Source organism: Acartia tonsa, chromosome 8 (assembly GCF_053477335.1).
Source record: "Acartia tonsa isolate MP-2025a chromosome 8, ASM5347733v1, whole genome shotgun sequence".
Lineage (NCBI taxonomy): Eukaryota > Metazoa > Arthropoda > Copepoda > Calanoida > Acartiidae > Acartia > Acartia tonsa.
The window spans coordinates 39779612-39791779 of record NC_137267.1 but is presented as its reverse complement, the minus strand read 5'-3'; the positions used below and the strand labels follow the sequence as shown (position 1 = coordinate 39791779).

The window sequence follows — 12168 nt, the reverse complement described above, 5'->3', positions numbered from 1 at the left end:
GACAGCCTAATGTTAAGCATTTATAGATGTTGTTTCGGAGAGAGAGGGGACAATGCGTTGTTTATTAAAGTAGTCCCCAAAGTTTTATAATTACATTTTCTTTTTCGTATACTTAATAATAAGTTGGTTTATTAAGTTGAGTGTTTAAACGTTTCAACAACAAGTTTTACGCTACAGAAGGGGTAATTATGTGCATCATTATTTGTGATGTGCATCAATTTATCGGCTATTCTCTTACCCCTTTAAATCTCTGAATATCCATATACCATTATTACTTTCAATAAAGTGAATAATCTATAAATATTGCGGCTAAATATACAAATATCAATGCGCCAAAATATGTTTTCTACCTGGGAGGGAGGGGATAATGGTCCGTATATTATACTAGCCCCTAAAGTTTTCTTAATTAACAACTTTGAGGACTTTTATTGAATATTGCTAGGTTGGTTCGAATTTAGTGTTTAGACGTTTCAACCCCTATTCGTAATCAACAGAAGGGATGATTTTGTGTCTTGTCATTGGGGATGTAAATCAATTTATCGGCCATTGTCTTATCCTTTTAGAACTCTGAAGTTTTCTATTTTTAGATAAATAATCAGATTTTGTGTTGAACATCAGCTTATTATCAAGAATGTATCTGTTATTTACTGTAGATTTAGTGGCTTCAACCCAAACTTCTAGGGGCTTCACATAAGGATAAAGGGGGCTTCTCCCCTCATATCTTTGTTTAAAATAAATTATAAAAATACTAAAAAAATAGAGAGGGGGCCGGGGGGCAATTTTCGGAATGGTTGTGTGTCACCTCCGAAAAATAGCTTAAAACCACCACGGGACCAGTAAATATATCCGTGGATTATCCACAACTTAATCTGTTCAGCTTTCCACGGATATTAAATTTTTACTTCAATATTCGTGGATACGTGTACATCAATTTATCGTTCATTTTCTTTTCTCTTAAGAAAAATAAAAAAAAAATATATAAAATGTAAATCTGAATGAATATATGAAGTGTTTATAACTAATATTGAGTCAGAATATTTTCCAGTAATCTTACAGATTTACATACCAAGTAGGTCTAGAATAAATAGGATAAAGAAAAAAAGCTAGATTTTTTTTTATAAAATATGTGTGTTTCATCATATGTTTAAAACATGATATTACGAACCGGTTTCTTAATGAAAAGTAAAATAATATTTTTAGCAAGTATTGTTTGCAAATTACTGAATGTAAAATATTTTTATCCTATCATTATTCATTTTATCTATGATTTTAAATCAGTAAATAAATAAGGAAGTTATGGATTATGTTATAACGTTCAAACTTTTTGAAATATGTGTAATTTTTTTTTGTATATATTTGAATCCGGTGGATAGGAACAGGTTCTTATCATACGAAAAAACTATGTCTAGCTTCGAATTATATCCAGCTTTCTACGAATATAAAAATGTACAATTATGAGAATAAAACCAGTTTTTTAGCCGGTGCCTTCGGCACCCCGGGGCTAAAAAAACTAGTTTAATTCTCATAATTGTACATTCTATATCCGCGGAAAGCCGTTTATAATACGATGCGAGAAATAACTATTAAATAAGGATATGATACATAGTACAAAGTCAAACTTCTATCTAAAAAAATATATTATGTATTTTTTAGCATGACCGACGTACGACATACAACTGAGTTTCATTCTGCATTTTTTTTTTGAAAAAAAGATTCAAGCAATTTTAGCAGTTGGCTTTACAAATTCAAATTTATGGGTGCCTGTGTTTGAATATACATTTTTTTACATTCTATATTTTGTTTATTCAGTTAGGAGCTTGAAATCGAGACTTAAGATTTCGTATTTATGTCAGATGCACGTCAATAATACATTTGTAGCCTATTTTTAATTCAATTTTGGTTTATAAGTAAACTATCTAATGTTGTAAAGTAGGATAGTTTGTTTTTGAGTTAAGATCTCGCAACTCATTAAACCGATTGAGAAGCTTCATACAGGTTCCGGGATAGTTTTAGGCTACTCAAGTTTTAAATTAATGTCTTCGGATAATCTTAGGCTATTATCTCTCAACTTTGAAAACTAATTTGGGATTTATTTTTTCTTCTTCTATAAAATTGATTGCAATGGCTTAACTGTTGTATGCTAAACAATATTTATGTTTATAAAATATTGCACTAGCTAATAAAGTTATAAAATAGAAGCTTATTTAAAAAATCTGTTGGTTTTTCATTATTTAACTCGTGTTAATCCTTCATTGATGATAAACAAAATTACATCATCTATAAATTAAATTAGTATCGCAGTTAATTTATAGAAAGACTAAACCCCACTGTTTATCCCTCCTCTTGTTTCTATGTCACTTTTAGAAGTCCTCAAAATTGTTAAGTCAACGAATAAGAAAACTTTATTACGAAACTATGGGGACTAGTGTAATAAAAAGCTCAATGTCCCATCCCTCCCTGGGCGCATATAAACCTGTAGTGTGATTATTTTACTTTATGCAAAGTTAACTTTTTTTGTGACAGCCATAGTTGTTTATCTTTTTTTCTAGTATTTTTGTTCTTTGAAATCTTTTTTATCTGCTTAAATGTCTTTTTATCCTTATTAAAATAATTTGTTAATTTTACATCTGTTGGACGAATAGTCAGAAAACGTGGATATAGTGAAAAGGAAAAATTTGTCGTTAATTTAGGTTGCTAATATAGACCTCATTTATTAGTCAGTTTGTTCATCCAGTCTGAGGGGAGGGAATGGGTTACACAAGGTACATGAAAATCTGGTGAAACATCCACTTAATAATATATCGATTACTGGATGCAATTGTCCTTGTATTATATGTTTAATACATATTTTTATACCTCTAATAAACATAAATTCCATCTGTTCTTTATCCTACATTAGAGTGAAAATTAGAGTGCCCTTTTAAATAAAGATATTCTTGTTCTCCAATGAAGTGATTCTCCCCCTCCACACATTTTACCCCATCCTACAGGATTAACTAACTGACCAATAACGAGATCCATGTTAGCAAGCTAAATTGACGACAATATCCCGGCCCCCCTTTCATAATATCAACGTATTTTTTACATCCATTTGTACTAGATAGGAAACAGACAGACAGACAGACAGTCAGACATCCCACCCAATTTTTTATTAGGTCAAAGAGAGGTCAAATATTTGTTGTCTAATATACACCATAGTCATACATCCTCAGCTACTGGCAAAGATATAGGGATAGATAAAAGGAAGATAATAGTTATTTCTCGCATCGTATTATAAACAGCTTTCCGCGGATATTGAATGTACAATTATAAGATTAAAACCAGTTTTTTTAAGCACCGAGGTGCCGAAGGCACGGGCTAAAAAACTGGTTTTAATCTTTTGATTGTACATTTTTATATTCGTAGAAAGCTGGATATAATACGATGCTAGACATAGTTTTTTCGTATGGATGAGAACCGGTTCCTATCCACCGGATTCGAATGAATACGAGAAAAAATCTTACTCTTTACATAACATTATTTAATCTAACTTGAAAAAGCAAAGTTTTGAAATATAAGAAAGGTACAGGGTAAAGTACTTTTCGATTCAGCATTTTTTATTTATCATCCGTTTATCTATCCCTCCAACCCTATAAACATTCTGCCACAACCTTTTGATATGAAAATTGATTTATATTATTCCCTGGTGCTGCATAATATTTTCAGGGATACGGAGATATGACATTGAGGCCTTTAAAATAATTTAACTTTTATGGTTGTAATACCTTATGAAAAATAATACAATTTTCAGTATGCTTTTGAAACCGAATTATATCCACTAAATTATAATCGTTTTTAAGCCATGCTGAAAAATCTTGTGTTGTATCAAAAAAATAATAGCTATTTTTCTACGAATATCATCATGTGAAAAATCATAATGTTAATATCAGTTTTGTTCGCTCGGGTTTAACAAAACTGGTATTGATCTTATAATTTTCTATTTTTCTATCCGCGGAAAGCTGTTTGAATTACGATGTGATAAATTTCTTGTAAGAGCCAAGCTTTCTAGATTATACCTCATTATTACAGGAATGTTCATGCATCGTTTAAATTCCATTAGATTTTTTTAACATACATGACAATATAGTAAACTGTGTTGGACGTATAAATGAACGTACAGGTCATAAGTGTAGAAAATCCTAACTTTTAAACAAAAATATATAATTTTTGTAATTAAAATAAATATATTATATAAATGATTAGGAAAGCCAATACCACCTTCCCATGTTTCTTCTTACAGGTATAGTTGGCATGTTTAATTCCATTAGAGACATTTCATAACTATAAGCGTTAAAATATATTTCCGTTCTGTTGCTAGAAATACAATGTGGATTATAGAAATTGAATAAACAGGTTCAATTTATTACCATATAAAATTAATGTTTTTAGAATAAAAATAATTATTCTATAAACTATTTAAAGCAGTCAGATTGCTACAAGTTACGGCAGGATGTAGCATTGGAAAAAAAACTAACCAAATCCTATACAATTTTCTACCTAGCCTAGAAGGGTTTTCTTAGCCTTATATTTTAACGGAATATGTGAAATAAGTAAGAAACCCTAAACTTATATTAAAGTGTAAGAAATTATCTAATATGGCTTCGAAACAGATTAATATCCGCTGTATTAGAACCGGATCTCAGCCATACTGAATCATGTATAGCCTCTTACTACAGACAATTTTCCTCAAATATTAAAATAAAAGTCATGAAATCAATATCATATTAAATTCCGCGGAAAGCTGCATATAATACGATGCTATAAATAACTACATATTATAGGATTTAATAAAGTTGTGTTACTAATGAATTTAATTATCCTCGTTTTTTTTTAGCTTTCAAAATGTGTTCTTCTATCTTGGTTGGTCTGATGATACTTCTCTTACTTCTAATTCATATCTCACAGCTCTTACCAAAACTAAGGTAAGATAGATAGATAGAAAGTTATAAAGGTAGATTCAATTGACAGTTTGACAGAAAACATACATAAATAAGGCTTAATCTATAATACAAAGAAGAACGATGTCTGTCTGTCTCTGTGTTTGTCTGTGTGTCTGTTTGTCTGTTTGTTTGTAGCAAAGGATCTCGCTAACCGCTGAACCGATCGGGTTCTCCTTTACAGGGTAGCTTCTCATAGTTCCTGGGAAGGTTTATAACTATTTTCTTGGGGGGTGGGACACCCCTAACCCCCCCAAAAATGAAAAATAACCCCCCCCCAAAAAAAAAAAAAAAAAAAAAAATTTCTTTTTAAAACTAAAATTAAAATAGTGGGGTCGACTACTCCCCCCCCCCAAAAAAAAATATTTTTTTTCTTTTTTATTTTAAATCTAAAATACGAAAAATTGGTTTGATCAAACCTCATGGGGCAACGCCCCTAGATGCATGAAATATAGATAAATTGTAAACAGTCAGACAGACTAAGTGATGACATGTAGATAACTTATTTTTCAATAAAATCAAAAGATAAATAGATAGATAATCAGTAATCACATAGCAAATTTGCTATTGCAGCTAAGTCTGGCTTCGGCTGAGGGAAACTTAGGCTGGGCTTATTTGGTTACTTCAATTAAGAGGCATCTACTGACAGTAAACATATAAATATAAAAGACAGACAGACAGACAAACTTTAAACATACAGACAGACAGACAGACAAACAGACAAACAGACAAACAGACAAACAGACAGACAGACAAAGAGACAAACATACAGACAGACAAACAGACAGACGAACATATTCAAAGACAGACAGACAGACAATTAGATAACAATTAGATAACGATGTCGATGTATTTATTTCAGAGAAAAGAAAAGTTTCATCCACCCAAACAAAGATCAAAGGAAAGATTTAAGAAATTAAGAAAAATAGTATTTAAAAGATATAAAATCATTATCAATTTATAAAATAAATTCATAAATTAGAAAAAAATGAGTAGTCATAAATAAAAAAATACTAATAAACTAATTGAAATGTAATTAAGTCATAGATGTTGCAGTCAAAGTAATGTAATTTAATAGTCATAAAATAAGCAATCAAGTCATAAGTGAGTCATTATAGTCATTAAATTGTTAATATTTATTTGACCTTCGCTTTTTAGGTGTTCTCATCTCATTAGTAGCGATGCTATTCCAAAATTCCGCCCGTCTGTCCGTCCGCAAGACACGAAAATGGGGAAGCGTGATTTTCGCGGGTTATATTTAAAATAGAAGGCTGAAACTTTTTTTTCAACATTCCCATCATTATGAAGCTTTTTAGCATGATTTGGCTATTGTTACATTTTTCCCTATATTTGGAGGTGGTCAATGTCATCTTTGCTTAGAAAAAAATAATTTTTTAAATCTTTGAAATTGTAGTATATCTGTATTCCAACACTAGTGAAAGAAGCAGGGAACCATTTTATTTGGGAATTTAGTAGAGGAAGGTATGCAGTTTTTTTAGTATGGCTTCGAAACCGATTAATATCCTCTGGATTAAAACCGGTTCCCAGCCATACTTAAATTATCGTATTATAGACAATTTTATAAAAATATTTAAATGAAAAATCATAATATTAATTCCAGTTTTGTTAGACCGGGACTTAGGCCCCAAGGTCTAACAAAACTGGATTGAATTCTGTAATTTATCGTATTGTTAACCGCGGAAAGCTGTCTGTGATACGATTCGATAAATAACCTTTTTTTCAAGCTTACTCTTTCGCAATTTCTTCATAATAGCGAAGCTACTCTATAATTAACTTTGTCTGTTATTCCGTAACGCTTGGAGGAAAATTTAATTTTCTTGGCTGCTGTTTATTATAGGTTGCTGATTTGTTGTTGTTGTAAAAGCTGTCAATAAACGATGCGATAAATAACTATTCTTTTTATTTAATGGTATTTTTTATAAGTAATAAAGTTATTTGTAAGTCTTTCTCTCTCGAAATGAGAAATTGGTCTATCTAACTAGCTGAACTAAAAAGTATGGTTGCGATAAAGTAAAGACTGGAGTACATATTTCAAAAACTTTTTCAGACATTGATCTTATTTTTGCAAGAACAGGATTAATTGTTCTAAAAAAACCGATTAGATTTGTAATAGAGTAATTCAATACCAATATTATCATTTATAGATTTTAGCATTTACTCTAAACTATATAGAATAGGGATTTTTGTGTATCATCATTGCGGATGTACATCAGTTTATCGGCCATTGCCTTATCCCTTTAGATCCCTGCTATTTTAGAACATTTGTCTGTGTGTTCTTTTGTTAAAATTTAAATTCAAGACGCATCAAACTTTCTTCATTCACTATAAAGAATATTTATTTTACAACTTTTCAAACTCAGAGAATTTCTTGGTACATAAATAAATCCACAACCCTTTATGCCTTCAATTTTTTACAAGCTATTTAGGACAATATTTCAAAATTACACTGGTATCCAAAGATTTCATTATTCATTGGCTCAGAAACTTTATTGAATTATTGGAAGGGGAGAATCGTCTTGTTAGCCTGCTGCGAGTTTCTCTTTATTAGAGAACATGAAAATCTGATGTAAGATCCAAGTAATAATATTAATTTTTAGAACACTTAATGTCCCAACGAGTGTGGGGTTCCTTCATCACTATAGAGTCTGTGAATTTGGGGGTAAGTTTTGCCTTTTTTTTAGACCCAACTCAATTATTAATGATACTGAACTTTTAAATGATAGTTGTTATATTCCAATATGGCTTCGAAACCGATTAGTGACCGCTGGATTAGAACCAGTTCTCAGCCACACCGAAAAATAATGTATAGTATCATATTACAGAAATTTTCCACTGATATTAAAATGAAAATCTTAGAAATAATATTAGTTTAGCTAGCCCAAGCCTTCGGACCCTCAGGGTTAACACAACGGGTTTTTAATTGATTGATTTAATTGATTGTTTAATGAAAGTAACTATTGAATTAAGTACATACTTACCAACATATAGATAAGGTTATACAATAGATTATAAAATTATTATTTGATCTTATTTTAGTTTTCTTGTATTTAAAGCAAGTAATTGAAAGTTAAAATGCAGAAAATTAAAAAAAACAATATTTAATGTAAAAAGAATATTTTATTTTAGGTGATGATTGTATTAACAGTAATTATATAGTTGATAAAAGGTAAGTTTATTTCTTAAGAGTTTTAAGCTAAAAAAGTATGCTTTTTAAAATAATTCGAAAGAAAATACGGAAAAACTTGATTTTTAAAATTATTTTATGGGGTAGTTGATCTAATAAATACAAAAATATAGATATATTTTTAATACAACTACCAGGATCCAGTGTTGAGGACCTTTTTCGTCTAATTGCAAATAGCTTTCTTCTCTTTTGTAGTGACTTGGATGTATTGATATTTATAACGCTGTTGATTGATATTTAAAGAAAAAATTGAAAGTCGGCACAGTGTCCACAGGGTGGGAAACAAACTGTTATTAAACCCCTTTCCTCTTTCCTCTTTACTCTTTTACTTTGATTTAATGTTGACCTAACCAAAAGATTTTAACAGCGACTGTTATGTAACACGTAGCACATTCGCTTGACGTCTCGGAGATATCTGCCCAAAACGCGTCATAACTAAAGATATTAAAATTATATAAATGCACATATGGAGAGGGGAATACCTTGACCAAACTATAATTGCAAATCTGCCCGCTAGGAAAAAAAAACATTATTTTAAAATTCGATTTTAATTAAATACTATTTCTCATATCCTAAAGACACTGAAATTAATTTCTTATGCGGCAATAAAATTAAATCTACATTCAAATAATCTTAATACGCACAGCATTGAATGGGATAATTAGGAATAGTAAAAGATATTCAACAAGTTAAACTATTTATCCAAAAAAAAGCAGGGAAATTATAGTAGGGGGATAAAGCCACTCAAAAATCAGCCACGTGACGTCAATCCTTAAGTCATTCCAATATGTTTTAAAGGCTAAATGTAACACTTTTTAATCAGAGGAGAAAATTGTTTTAGTACCTTTTTTCTCAAGAAATCGCCACCTTTGGCATGAAGCCTTGCAACCTTCCCTGGACATAAACTAAGAATTCCCAAATGTTAGTTAGTATATTTTTTTCGAATGCTTAAAAAGATAAGGGATTTATTTACACCATATTAAATTTTTGTTATGTAGTTGACAAAAATATGGAAACTTTTGTCAATTGTGTATTTGCCAGATTATTTATAATTTAAAACTTAAAACTTGAAAATCCATGATTTGTAAAAATGAAACATATGCGGTACGCCTAATCTATACAATTGTCAAATATAACTCCAATATCGGCAATTTTACTTTTCATACTTTTGCCGGATGTAAACACATACACATATTTGTGGGATAATCTAAAAAAAATCATAAATCTAAAAAATCTGAATATTTGACTATTTCCCTGGGGATAATATGTAGCAATGGAATTAAATTCCAAGACAGCAATGTAATGGTTAAATTTAAGTAATTTCCTTCTCGCGTATACCCAGCAATACAGCGAACATTGTGAATTTAGCCTATTCTCTAGGGTAGTGAATAGAATAGAATAGTTTAACCTTTATTCAAAGGCTTTGATAACTATAGATACTTTAGAACTAACTATACACTACGCCCCCAGAGCATTCTATGAAGCTTTGAGGGGGGCGGGGTCAAGTTTTAAGTAGTTTAAAACCTTCAATAGACCTTTGAGAAGCCAGGGGCACTCAAATTCCAAAACCCATTTTTTAAAATTAAATTTTTGAAAAAGTAAAAAAAGGCGGTTACCAAGATCCTTCGGTACAAACAAACATCCAGTTACTTTATAAGGATAATTAATAGTTTTTGTTTTTCTGGCTATTTTCAAGAACATTTAAAATGTCACAATGTATAAATACTTTAGCTGTATCTTCTCTGCAGTAAAAGCTATTAAAATAAGATATAAAAAAAAACATTTCAAATAGAGAATTAGTAAATCTAATTTCATAATTCTAATAGTATATCCAGGTTGTTTCTGTCTGTTCCTTTTTCTGGTGTAATTAAAAAAGAGATAACATCCAAAATTAAAAAAAGACTAATCAACCACACCTCTAAAAATTTTGTTGTTTTTGTCACTTGTTGAAACAAAAACAAAGAAGGGGGTTGTGGGAAATGTTTAATTTGCGACAGTTTGACTTTAGAAACGCATTTAATTAGTTAATAATAATTAAAGAAGATAAAGTATAGAATAGAATCCAGGTAGAAGATTCTGCCTGGCTAGCCTGAAATAAAATTGGAACTTTTGAAAGCCCTAAATGGCTACAAGGCTTGTAGTAAAATCACATGATTTCAGATATTATCGAGAAATGATATGAAAAATAAATGCCTTTTTTAATAGTATACTAAAAGCCATACAGCCAATCGTCCAGCCATATTTGTCCTATTCACAATGGATTAAAACCTTATAGTATGAGCAAAACTTTAAACAAAAATTCATTTCAACACGAATTTAGTAAAAAAATGACTTTAAAAATATTTGGTTAAGAAATAATGATCACGGCATTTGTATTAGGGTTGCGCATGAATTTGTTTACAAAAAATCCTTAGCAGCTGATTTTTAATTCTTTTAAGGTCTGAGAGTAAAAGATGTTTATATCCAATTATATATTTTTAAGTATTTTAATTTCAATTATTTCAATTATTATCAAGTTGCGTCATAAAGTACATTGACAGTGGTGAAATGTAAACAATATTAGATAAATATAAATTTAATTTCTATGCAGTAGAGACATAAAGTTAGAGGAAAAATCTAATACTTTTCGATATATTTTCATTAAAAAGATATTATTTCAGTTTTGTCCCAACTTGACATGTGTACCATTCAAGTTTCATATTATGTTTTTATTGCGCAAGCGCAACTTTTCTTCAATTTTCCCTAAAATATTTGAGGTTTTCATTTCTATTCCTCCTTATTCTATGATAATAATTTAAGATATTTTTCTGCTCATTCGAATATAAAGCTTAATTTACAGCTTCTATGGTACAATAATCTGATGGAAGTCTTACAACAAACAAGGATAATCCAGCCCATAAGTAACGCATAAAAGAAAAAAGCCAATGTCCCGTGCGTTAATAATTTTGACAAATCTTATGCATCTTTTTAAAAGCAAAGAAGTTAGGTACGATTTAGAAAGCGTTGCAACTGAACCCAGTAATAGTGTCTAACTTTTTATCTTTGTGACGTAACAAAAATCGAAGGATGAGAGGGGAGGTGGGAAAGGAAACCCCTAAAAAAGAGATGGATTTTTGTTAAGTCACAAAGATAAAAAGTTAGACACTATTACTAGGTTCGTTGCAACTCCGTACATCCAATTAAAAATTCAATTATTTTCAGGATTCCTTCAGAATGGGGCGAAGCTCTTTTACAGAATGTTAACAGGATAGTTTCAAACATTCAATATAAAAATGTACTTAAATAGTGCAGCAATAACAAGCCGATAGTAAATTTTAAGATTTTTTTTCTCGACCCGAGATGGGATTAGATGTTTCACCCCCCCCCCTCCGATCCAATCTTTTAAAAAATAAGGGGGTGTCTCACCCATAAAGTAAAATGTATCTAGTTTAGCGGTTACAAGATTTTAAGCTTCATACAGATTGACACTGCTCTACTTTCCAATTTACTTTAGATTAGATAAAAATAGTATTAACATCTTCTTAAAAGTTTGAAATAAATTATACCGTAGAACACTTGGACTCTGTAACTGTGATTTTAACAATGATAACTACACAATATGAACACCACGGAGATATGGATAGGACAATGATATCTAAACAATATGAACACCAGGGAGATAGGGATAGAACAATGATATCTACACAATATGAACACCAGAGAGATAGGGATAGGACAATGATATCTACACAATATGAACACAAGGGAGATAGGGATAGGACAATGATATCTACACAATATGAACACCAGGGAGATAGGGATAGAACAATAATATCTACACAATATGAACACCAGGGAGATAGGGATAGAACAATGATATCTACACAATATGAACACCAGAGAGATAGGGATAGGACAATGATATCTAAACAATATGAACACCAGGGAGATATGGATAGGACAATGATATCTACACAATATGAACACCAGGGAGATAGGGATAGGACA

At 30.6% G+C, this 12168-nt stretch overlaps 1 protein-coding gene and 1 long non-coding RNA gene across 2 annotated transcripts in view; both read left to right on the top strand.

The window, feature by feature from the left end:
* Positions 1–6356, top strand: part of LOC145326610 (uncharacterized) — a 43655-nt gene extending 37299 nt beyond the window's left edge. Inside the window, exons 19-22 of the mRNA XM_080169981.1 lie at positions 4247–4279; positions 4874–4961; positions 5839–5904; positions 6333–6356. Of these exons, the coding sequence (XP_080026107.1) occupies positions 4247–4279; positions 4874–4961; positions 5839–5904; positions 6333–6356 (211 nt within the window). The remainder of the gene's footprint in view (positions 1–4246; positions 4280–4873; positions 4962–5838; positions 5905–6332) is intronic.
* A 32-nt stretch (positions 6357–6388) lies between these two features.
* LOC145325570 (uncharacterized) lies at positions 6389–11434 on the top strand. The gene is made up of 4 exons (XR_013881518.1): positions 6389–6458; positions 7595–7656; positions 8124–8163; positions 11383–11434. It is a non-coding gene; the product is annotated as an uncharacterized LOC145325570 (long non-coding RNA).
* The last annotated feature ends 734 nt before the right edge of the window (positions 11435–12168 follow it).